At 46.3% G+C, this 11,295-nt stretch overlaps 1 protein-coding gene and 1 pseudogene across 1 annotated transcript; one reads left to right on the forward strand and one right to left on the reverse strand.

The window, feature by feature from the left end:
- Positions 1-1,995: 1,995 nt before the first annotated feature.
- Positions 1,996-4,056, reverse strand: Tacstd2 (tumor associated calcium signal transducer 2). The gene has a single exon (XM_005326016.5). The coding sequence runs from the start codon at positions 3,756-3,758 to the stop codon at positions 2,796-2,798; it is 963 nt and encodes a 320-aa protein (XP_005326073.1). The 5' UTR covers positions 3,759-4,056; the 3' UTR covers positions 1,996-2,795.
- Positions 4,057-8,653: 4,597 nt separating this feature from the next.
- LOC120891078 (small nucleolar RNA SNORA42/SNORA80 family) lies at positions 8,654-8,775 on the forward strand (annotated as a pseudogene).
- Positions 8,776-11,295: the final 2,520 nt, after the last annotated feature.

The raw sequence follows: 11,295 nt of genomic DNA on the forward strand, positions 1-11,295 counted from the left end.
GTCTCAGAAGACAAGCCACAACCTGCTAGGTGAGTCACACCTGTTTCTCACATTCCTTCCTGGGGCAACTGCAGGTCTGAGTCCAAATAGTAAAAGGTGAATTAGGAAGGGAGGGAGTTTTCTGGGGGTCGAGGCTAGACCCTTGAAGGTTATACTAGTTCAGAAGTCCTGAACCCAGTAGAGGTAAGCTGAGTTTCACAGAAGCATGAGGAGCTTGGAGGAAAGGACCAGGAAAAGCATTTTACCTGCTGGGTGCATAGGACAGCAACCTGGGGTGGGAAGCCAGAGCCAAGGTTTCAAACCCCGGCTTTGGCATGTGGAGGATGTGTGTTCAAGAGAGTACTCGACTTCTGTAGAACTCAGTTTTCTGATGTGTGCCATGCATATCATTTAGAAAAGAGAATTTTTTTTAAGTACACTGAGCTCTTGCCAAGTGCCCAAGTTGTTCTAAGAACTTATACCAGTCACCTCATTTCATCTTCACAATAATAAGATATTTGTAGTTTCATTTAACTAATGAGAAAACGGGAGTTAAGTGACTTCCCAGCTTAACGGAGCAGGCTTTGAACACAGATTTGTCAATATTTCAGTTATTTCCAGTAACTCAATGTCTCGAAGATTATACATGTGAAAAGTATGTTTTTGGAAAGTGAATGCTATAAAGTGCAGAGAGTCATCGTCTGGAATGAATGCAGACACTTATAGATATTATACAGAAGTGACATACCAAAGAAGGAATGGCTTTTGTGGGGAGCTCCCTTGTTTAACTGTCCACTCAATCTGTTTATTTTTTAGGCAGTCAAGTGATAGTTTTCTTGAAGAGACTCTTGAAACAATGAGGCTTTCTAGTTCCAGCTGTGCCAAAGAAACATTAATCTAGAGAAGGCACTTGCTCTTAAAAAAAAAAAAAAAGAAATGAAATGAAGGTTAGGTCAGAGGCCCTTACCAAGGTCCTTTATGCTAAGACATGTGAGTGACTAACAGAGTGGAAAGCACCCAGGGAGCCTGAGAATGGAGTCTTACTCTCATTGCTATCATTCTTACTTTGGGCACTGTCCTACGATGGGGAGTCAGCCCACATCCTTCCCCAGCCCCTCTGTGAAGTCACATCTTGTATGAGACTAAGAAGATTTTTGAGGCTTGAAGAGCAGTTCCTCCCCAGCTGGGGTGGCAGCAGACTCTCAGATCCTGAAGTATTAACTTCGCCAGCACCAGACACCCCCAGCACAAGCTGCAAAGACCGTGGCTGAGAGCAGCCTCCCCCCATTCTCACCCATGTTACAGTCTCCAGGGGTTAGCAGAGACTGTGGAGGTGAGAGGGGCACAAGATGGATTCCTGGGCGAGAAACTGAAGTCCTGGATATAGCGTATTAGTTACAGAATATTTGATATGCCACCACTCCCTCCTTTACAGTTGCCCAGTGTACCCTCAGCTTCCTGGTTATTACTGTCATCAGGCTGCCCCTTGCACCATGCTTGGCTTCACATAAATAAGTGCAAATGGGTGAGGAGGAGGAGAATTCATGAAAGAGCCAGGGCCTGGGTTTTTACAGCTACTAAGGGAAAAAAATCTTTACAGCACATTAATAGTAAAATCCTAGAGAAAACAGCCATGTGCACAGCCAGCTCATAGGGCTGACCACAGACTGGCTGTAATTTCATGGGAAAGTTTCTTAACCTCTCGGAGAACTTCAACATGTTGAGCTTAATAAATTTTCCCAAGGACTAAATGAGAACAGTACCTCCTAATTCAGAGTAGGGCTGTGAAACAAATTAGACCTTTCCCTCTGTACTGGTGCCAAGGCTTGTTTAGAGGTAGTCAAAGAAGGCTGGCTCCTCTCTTAGCCAGTCTAGCCAGTTTTTGCCTCCTGCCTCAAACCCACCAGCATTTAAATTGGCCAGTTAGGGCCGCTAAGAAAATACCACAGTGGCAATATGAAATGACCACTCTGCAAAAAAGAAATGTTAGGATTCGAAATAAAAATACCCCAGTCATGAGAAATCAGAGAGAAGAGGCCAAAGTGGTATAAATCTGGAGGGAGTATTCACAAACTCCATCTTTTCATCTGTGCCTTTCCCATATTTTATTAAATGCATGTTTTTTAAAAAAAATCACAGCAGTATTATCAAAGACGACATATATACAAACATTTTACAAAAGAAAACATTACTGATATCAGCTGTAATAAGGGAGAGCTGAGAATCGAAGCTGTTTCTGGGGCAGTCTCGGCCCTCAAACTAAGACATCTAAAATGTGTTCAGGCAGGCAGTAGAAATAGGCTTCTTTCCTAGTGACAAGCTGTGTGGTCGGTAATACAAACGATGGTAAATGAGGATACTACACAGGCCCAATTAATAAGGAGGGCCATGATAACTAGGGAGCTCATCAAATAACAAACTCAAGATAGTAAAAGAGCTGTTTGCCTTCTAAACTCATTTACAGCTTCCAGATCCATCTGATCTGATCACTTGCAAAGAGGCTGGGTTGTAAGACACTTGCTTCTTACACATGGCTCAGTGCCATCCTTCCCTTAATTCCCAGAGTTAGTTTTCCTTGGACCAAAGGGAAGAAATTTTAGAATTGCTTCCTTCAAGACAGAAGTCAGGAAGAGCTGTCCTCTGATACCAGGAAATATCAAATTTATCAAACTCGGTGTGTGTGTGTGGAGGAGGGAGGGGGGGGCAATAAGGATTTGGGAAGAAAAATGTCTCCTTTGGGCCAAGAATCAAGAATTGTGACTCAGTTTGGTCTGAGATAATCTGATACCCACCCCTCTCCCTTTCCCTCAGGGTACCTACAAGCTGGGTTCATTTCTCAACTCCCCCAGTTCTTTGATCTCCACCTTCTTATACTTCCCGGACTTCCTCCGGTTGGTGATCACCAGGACAACCAGGCCAGCGACCAAGGCTACCACGACCACCACGATGACGGCGATGAGGCCGGCGGTGAGGCGCTTCATGGAGAATTGGGGAGGCTTCTCGTCCAGGTAATAGATGAGCGTCTGCTCCACGTGCAGAGGCTCACCGCGCACCTGCATGTCCAGGCCTCCTGGGCCCGCGAACAGCGACTCGCCCTTGATATCTCTCTCAAAGTAGTAGGCGGCGTCAGCTATGTCCACGTCGCCGGGGACTTTCTGCGAGGCGTTCTGCCACAGCTCGATCTGAATGGTAGGTTCCTCATAGTGCACAGCCGTCAGGAACCTGGGGTGCAGCTGATAACGCTCGCGGAAGAGCCGCCGCAGCTCGGTGTCCAGGTCGGAGTGGTTGAAGGCGCGGTCGGTCGCGCGGTGGCGCATGTCAATGAGGATGTGGTGGGTACGCACCACCTCATCGCAGCGCAGGCTCTGGTCGCCCTTGTCTGTACGGCGCACACCCACCGAGTTCACGCACCAGCACACCGACGTCTGGTTGCACTGGCGCGCCTTGAAGCGGCCCTCGTGGTCACATTCGGGGTCGTAGAGGCCATCATTGTCCAAGATCGCGTGCTCGTTCGGCCGCACCAGTCGACGACCGCTCTTAGGGATGCTCATGCGGGCCTTGAGCAGCAGGCACTTGGAGGTCAGCTTGGAGCAGTCGACCACCACGCCCGAGCCGAGCGCGCGGCATTGGCAGCGGCCCCCAGGGCCATCCTGGGAGCACACGGTCATCTTGTTGGTGGGGCATGTGCAGTTGTACTGCGCGACAGCGTAGCCAGACACCGCCGCCAGCACCAGCAGTGCCAGCAGCGGAGGTGGCGCGAGGCCGGGGCCCCTGGCCATAGTGGGGCGGAAGCGTACGGGGCACTGGAGGATTAGGCGCAGGGGCTCCGCTGGCTCTGACTCCGGCTACCAGGACAGTCTGCAGGCGTCTGCCTCCTGGCCGCTCCTTCCCGCTCTTATACTCCGCCGGACCTGCCCGGCTGGTTCGGCGACTACTCACCGGGGCTGGTATTTGGGTGACACATCACCCCCACTCCTCATCCCACGGAGGGCCCAGACTGCCCTGCGCCGCCCGCGATAGGATCGGGGCAGGAGAAGCTGCTCCCGCCTCCTCCGACCGAAAGCCGGGAAGAGGGAAACCGATACTCACCTGCGGCTGCGGGCACCGGCCCCGCCCTCCTGGCCCCACCCCGGGAGGGATCCGCCCTCTGCAAGGCTTCCAGCCCCAGACCTTGGGCGTCCCTGCGGCTCTCCGGGGCAGGGATTCCCAGGAGTTTCAAGGGGGAAGTGAAGCTCAGGGCAGCCGCTGGCCTCCCCACCCTGTCCCCACACTCCCTTCCTTTCTCTCTCCCTTTCCCCAACACTTTCCTTCAAGTTCTTTCGTTCCCTCTCTTTCTCCCCAAGTTCCAGTAGCACACATTTATAAAGTGCAGTGTTCACAAGCATTATCTCATCCTCACGCCAGCCCAGGCAGGCAAGACGACCTACCATACCCACTATACAGGTGATACAGGTGAGGCTTAGAGACTAAGATCTCCCAGCCAACAGTTTCCTCGGATTCCTGGGAAGGACCTTTGATACCCTGCCTAGCTGTTGTGAGATCTCAAATAAATGTGGAAAAGAAACGGTGCAGAATCTAAAGAAAAGCACTGGTAAAACCTCGGTGTCCCAGTGTCCAATTATTAAAGGTTCCTTCACACGCTTGGTACATTATGTCTGTATTCAGTGTTAGGAGATGAAAAGGGAAAAAAATGTTAAAGAGCCAGCAAGACTATAAGGAGTTCCTGTATAACTTGATTCTAGAAGAGCAAAGTTTTCTTTTTCGGGTATGTCTCTGAATTCCTGCACATAATGAAAGAATGGAGCCGGTGAGAAATTGCTCACCTGCCACTATGTGGCTCCTTTAATGGGATGGAGGAGTTGCAATCTCTTTTTGAATCATTGAGAAAGTTCAGAGTTCCAAAGCTGTGGTAAAATTAACAATAATTAGAAAGCTATAATTATTCCTGGGTCCTCCATCAAAGCACGTTTTATATATTCAGCAGTTAATATGCACCGCCAGTAGCACAGAGGTGTTGTTTAACACATGAAAGGCAGTCAAGGACTCTGTCCCATTAATTTTCAAGCAATTCCTGAAGCAGGTAGCTGGAAACATATTATTCTGCCTTTACAGGTAGAGGAAGTGAATAGGTGAAGGACAATTGTCTACCTACCAACACCAGAAGTTGTTGAATTCGGCCTCTGCTTTCTATCCTCACTGTCTCTGTTCAGTTCTTTGGACAAATAACCTAGCCAGGTTCCCACTTTGTTTTCCCTCTTCAACCCCAGTGCACCCTCCTTCGGAGAGACATTCTAAATCACAAATATGTGCCACCTTCTTTCTACAAAGAGTGCTTCAAGCCTTCTCTTAGGATATGTGGCTCTTAGGATAAAATTCCTACTTCTTAAGTTAGCACATAGTATCCGTTCTATATTACCATATCTTCTCTGTGCCTTAGTTTCTTCATCTGGAAAATGGGGGTAATAAAAGCACCTTACATGATAGGTATGAGGACTAAGGTAGAGAAACTACTGAGAATAATATCTGTTTCCATAGCATCTGCATATGGTAAGCAATGGATAGGTGTGAACTACTATCATTGCCATCTTCACCATCATTGTCATCATCATCATTCATCTTACTTTTGAAACTTCTTCAGCATTCCTAATGGTTTCAAGCCCTAGCAACGTCATCTACCTGGAGTTTCCCCTTCTTGGTCTACATAGTGCACAATTGTGTATTCCTACTCAGTTCTTGAGTCACCTCCAGGAATCCTTCCCTATAGGTCCTCCCTATTGCACTCAGAAGTAGTCATCTTCTCTGTGCTTTCCTATCTTATATATACTGCAAATAGCATATAATTAACATATACTACCTTTTCTGGGCTTCTGTTTCCCTCATCTGTAAAATGGGTATAAAACAGTCTCTACTTCATAGATTATTCTGAGAATCAAATCTAAATAGACGAAAGAGTAGATGCAAAGGCTTTGCAAACTCCAATCATCTGTTAAAAAGAAGTTAGATTACATTTCCATTTTTAAAAATATCTTTCCTATCTTCTTACTTCTTCAGAGATGGACTAGGTTGCTACAAATCTGTGCAACTGGCAGAGCCATCTGGTAATCATTCCACTGGGTCCCAGACTGAAGAGAGGAAAGCTGATGGGAGAGGGTTCTCAGGACTGAGGGATGTTTGTGATGATGTGTTGCCTTCTTAGCTAAGCCAGCCTCAAGTGGCAGTACATTATTGGGGCTAGTGCTCTGAGGTCTCAAATCCTCTGCCTTTTCCAGTTATGTTCTATCTATTCTGGGAAGACAGGAATAGGAGGGGCCCAGCCTCTCTATCCTCTGTGGGAAGCTGGTGGACCAAAGATGACCTCCATATGTCCCCGGTCCCTTTCCTTCACTTCTGTAATTCATGCATCTTTCCACAACAGGCACACAAACACCAGAATGGGTTCATAAACAGTCCCAGCTCTGATACTTTCTTTGTCCATGTCCTGCTTATTTCTGAAAAATAGCATTTTTTAAACAAGCTTTATCTTGTGGTATTTTAAAAAATTTATTTGTAAACATTTAACATAAAGCATTCCATCAACTCAGTATTTTTGAGTGTTTGTAAGTGGGCAAGAACCCCATCTGAGCACTCCAGCTCCAGCACCAGCCTACAGAAGACCCTAAGCAATGTGTATTAGATGAATTCATGTTGCTTTGGCCCAAAATGTTACAGTATTAACATCCTCCTTCAGCAGTCTTCATGTGGACCATTTCAAGACTTCTAGCTTAAGTCTTACCACCTACCGCAACCACAGTTCTCCATCCCTACCCTAACTCACACTCCACTCACTCAATTTCAAGGAAGACTAGATAATGATGCCATGAGTATTACTTTTGCTTTTATGCATGACTCCAAACTTTAATTGGCCTTGTGCTTGGATGGAGGAGGAATGTGATCAGAGGAGGCCAGATTGATTCTGTAGGCAAGGCATGTAGTATGATTGAAAGAAAATGGACTTTGGATCCAGTTAGACTTAGGTTTAAATTCTGGCATCATAGCACTCGTTGGCTGAGACTTTGAGCAAGTTATTTTGCCACTCTGACCTACAGTTTCTTAATTGTCAAATGGGGGTAGTAATGCCTACATTTCTCCAATGTCTATGAAAAGGATGATTTCCCACAACGTTCTTTGCTATTAAGAGTACAATTTTCTCTCCCTCTCCCTAAACTTGACACTTCAGTTGTTCTTGTGCTCTGTTTTATAAACTCTTAGTGATTATCCAGTGCTCTCTGGGTTAAAACTAACACCAACATGTGAGTTTTATATTGAGAGATATGATACACTTATATATCATGTAACAAGACACAAATATAGAACTGTGTTTTACTAATTTAAAAACTAATATCATCCAGAATTATTTTAATGATTCAAGATAAAAATTATCAATATCCAACATAGTGTTTGGCATGTAATAAGTAGAATAATCTTAGCTATTGTTATCTGCTATCTCAGGAATGTGAGAATCTTTGGAGATCATTAAAGTATTCTACAAAAGATTGGTGATTCTGGAGACTGCTGAATATCAAGAGCAAGGAGCTGGGTGCTAGGGAAGAGAGTTGCAGGACACAGGTATACATAGAATATCCAGGTGCAAATGGAACTTTGGTATAATTTCTCCCATTGTTTGCAGCAGAGCCTACAATACCCCCAGGGGAGTAGGCAGGGAAGGTGTTATTATCCCTATCTTACAGATGTGGAAACAGAGGCCTTGGGAGGGGAAGGGAAGAACCTGCCATGGTCACATGCTTTTAAGTGGTAAGGCCACATCTAGAATCCAGGTCCCCTGACTGCAATTGTATGTAGAATTAACAAAGATAGAACTAACAAAGGGATGAAAGAGATTAAGGTCTTATGTTACTGGGGCTTTTAAAATATTTTTTTTCCTTCTTTGTGCAAATATTTTTAGTGAGTTCTGGTTTTATAAAGAATGACCAAATAGCTATTCACGTAGGCTACAGCTATGTGCCCACACCTGAAAACCCCGGGACTTGGGCCATTGACCACCACTTCCTCATATACTCTAGAGTGGAAGCGGTCCTGTTGTCTCTGTTCTGCCTCAAAGAAATAATCTGCATTTGAATCAGTAATGCCCTATATTAGCCATGGACTCTCTGTAGGTCTTTTCCCTTGGCTTCCTTTTTCCCAAAGTAGAGATAATGATGACCTCTTAGAGATGTCATGAGGCACCACAGGCATAGTGTCTGCCTGGTGGCATCTTGGGAAGATTCCTCACCTTTCTTTCTGGCCTGACTGTGGTCCCCTTGAGCCTGTGTAAAGAGCATCTTTTGAGACAGTAGCCGCCCTGGAAGGCCAGGCAGAGCCTTCTTTCCTCTTCAGAGTGCTCTTGGAGCTCTAGAGAAAGCAGGGGATTCTTTAGCCAGGATGCAGGAAGTACAGCGAGAGGAACCTGCTGTGGTGACTGTTGGCTGAGGATGGAGGAAGGAGGCCCCAAGAAACAGAACACAGAAGAGGAAGTCAGCCCAGGACCTGGGAGTGGGGTTGTAGGAAACCCAGTAGACAAGACCCAACGGTAGCCTCAGTGTTTCGTTTCCTTTAAAATGTAACTCCAGTACTATGAAGTATTATTATTGGAAATAGGATATAGACACAGTCTGGATCTTTTTTTTTTTTTTTCTTAAAATGTTTATCATATGGCAGGCCCGTCCCCCTGGGTCTCTCAGAGTGTCCCATGCCAGAGCAAACTGTGGCCTTGAACCATGGCCTGGCCTCTGCCTATAGGCTGAAGAGGGCTGCACAGTGGAGAAATAAAAAAGAAAAAAAAATGTTCATCATAAAAAAAAAATTCACATTAAGTCAATCCCATACATTTTTGGATGAAGTATTTGGGGGTAAGTAAGGTTTCTGTTTTCGCTTCCACTTGAAGTTTTCTTCATTTCCATAGTTTCTGTTGCTATGTAAATTACCATTTATTAATCATCATGTTACAAATGTCTTATATTCCCCCAGCAACTACAGAACAGTTATTCTTCCTACCTGAGCAGGAAGCTGAGCCTTAAAATCACAGAGCTAGGAATCTATCAAGAAAGGATTGGAAGCCAGGTCTAGTGATACAGACATTTTTTTTCCATGACACGGTTTCATTTCTTGCTGAAGGGTTCTGAATGAGGAGAGTAGACCAAAGATGTTAGGATGATAAGCTGGCTGCTCAGGGGACATTTGATCTTTTCACTTTTCCGGGAAGACAGCACATTTTTGTTTGTACTTGCTCATTTGGGTGGGGCCTTACTCCATTTCTTAGGGGGGCTGGCTGAGAAGACTGTGGTCCTGGTGGCTGTTTGAAGTTCATCTGGATTTGAAATGACTGTGATCCCATCTGAGAGTGTGTCATGGTTTCATCTCGGCCTCTCCTGTCTGTGTTCTTCTCTTCGTGATTCCCTTGTTATGAGCCGTGAACCCTGCCTGGCTCCCATCTGGTTCCCTCCAGGGGTAGCTGGAGTCTTTTCTAAGGGATTTCCGGTGGGGCAAAAGCCAGTAAAACACCCAATAACTTTTTACTTCTTTTGTTGTGAATCTGACAGGGCCGGCAGTTTCTGGAGAGATCTGACAACAAATGAAGAAGAATTGGGAAATCTTGGGTTCATGAGGCAGCCACGTTGCTGTACCCACAGAGATGAGTCACCTGTGCTTGCTTTCCCAGGGCCAGCCAGGTGATGTGTGAAGCCCATTGAGAGGGCCTGCAGGTGCTTGCTGCTTCTAAGCACTTCCTGTGTTCTAGAGGTAGGCAGGTGACAAAGACTCTCAATGTGCTACTTCCACCCCCAACTGCCTGCTTTTCTGGGCTGTGCTGGCCCTTAAGATTGTTGAGCAGGATCTGAGGGGACATGTCTCCCAACCAGAGGAGGAATCCCTGTTCCAAATCCTGCACAGGTGCTTTTGAGCCACCTGCAATGGTGAAACTACCTCTTTTCTCAAAAGACAGCCTGTCCCATCCCAAGCGACTTTATGAGAAATTTCACTGTGGTATTCAGGGAGCTCCTGTGCTCTGTAATTTTCACAAACTGATCCAAATCTCTACTCACGGGGTAGCAAAGAATAAGTGTTTTTTTGTCTTGTATTCACTGTTTCCTAGGGCACGGAAGGCAGGTCTCCTGTCCCCAGCTCCTTCTCTCCTGCCCTCTCTCTGCGTCTTCCCTTCCCTCTGTGCAAAGGAAACATCCCTATTTCTCTATCCTTCCTCCTGTGCCAACACCCTGAGTTGCGGTGGGTGTTTTCCCACCAGTGGCCCAATCCAGCAAATGATGTCACCTAACCAGGCAGTCTGGGGAGATGCCAACCAGCCGAGGATCCTGGGGAAGCTGTGAAGGAGGTTCACTCCTGCTGTCTCCTCTCTCTACTTAACTACCCCCTTACCTATCTATGTGTTTCCTGTTTCCCCTGGAACAGCTGGGGTCTGGGAAATACTTATACTTAATTGATAGACTGTGAAGGGCTGGCAGTTCAAAATGTGCTGCCTCCAGCTTTACAACTCCTAAACGAGGCAGGTTTTGTTTTTCTCTCTTCGTAATCAAGGAAGCCCAGGCAACAGGGCTCCAGACTACGTGGATAATAAAATATGCACCTATTTGCAGATAGGCGACGGCAGAGCTGGGATCCACGTTCATTGTGTCTGGGTCTGAGGTTCTGCCTTTTCTGCGACCTACTGGCACACCACATGAATTTCCTGGACCCAACTATTTAAAACTCCAGTACACTGGTGTAAAATCTGCAACTATTCCCCCTATCTCTTTCTTCTACTTTTGCTAAAACAGAGGACAACAGAGGAGGGGACAAAAGTCTCTCAACTGAAGCAAAGTAATCAAAGGGTTCTGGTTCTATCCGACACCTTTCACTTTTGCTGTCTGCCATCTTGGTTGAGCCTTGTCCTTTGGGAAGGCAGGAGGGCATGGCTAGCACTGGGCAATGAACGATGTGTAGACTGTCACAGGAGAGTGAGTGATTTGTCCAAGCAGGAGAGCAGGACAAGTCTTTCCAGTCCCCTTGTAGAACACACTTTTCTTAGTCCTGTGTTGCCCTTCTCATGGATATAGATGCCCAACACCTTGCCTGTGTCACTATCCTGAATGTCACTTGGCTTCTCCCTGCCTCTGCTGCTGTTCACCTTGAGATGTCTCTGGTCACATCAATCCAGGGCTGAGTGAGGTGAGGAGCAGGCCTCCACTCTTACTGTCAGTGCTCATGAGTCACCAGACACACTGGAGATGGAAGTGGAGGCGAGGAAGAGTGGGAGAGAGGAAAAGTTCAGAAGTCCAGGTGTGAAAG

This window comes from Ictidomys tridecemlineatus, chromosome 11 (assembly GCF_052094955.1).
Source record: "Ictidomys tridecemlineatus isolate mIctTri1 chromosome 11, mIctTri1.hap1, whole genome shotgun sequence".
Classification (NCBI taxonomy): domain Eukaryota; kingdom Metazoa; phylum Chordata; class Mammalia; order Rodentia; family Sciuridae; genus Ictidomys; species Ictidomys tridecemlineatus.

What these genes read in the sequence shown, in the direction of transcription:
- Tacstd2 (XM_005326016.5), bottom strand. Translation starts at nt 3,758, where the DNA reads ATGGCCAGGGGCCCCGGCCTCGCGCCACCTCCGCTGCTGGCACTGCTG.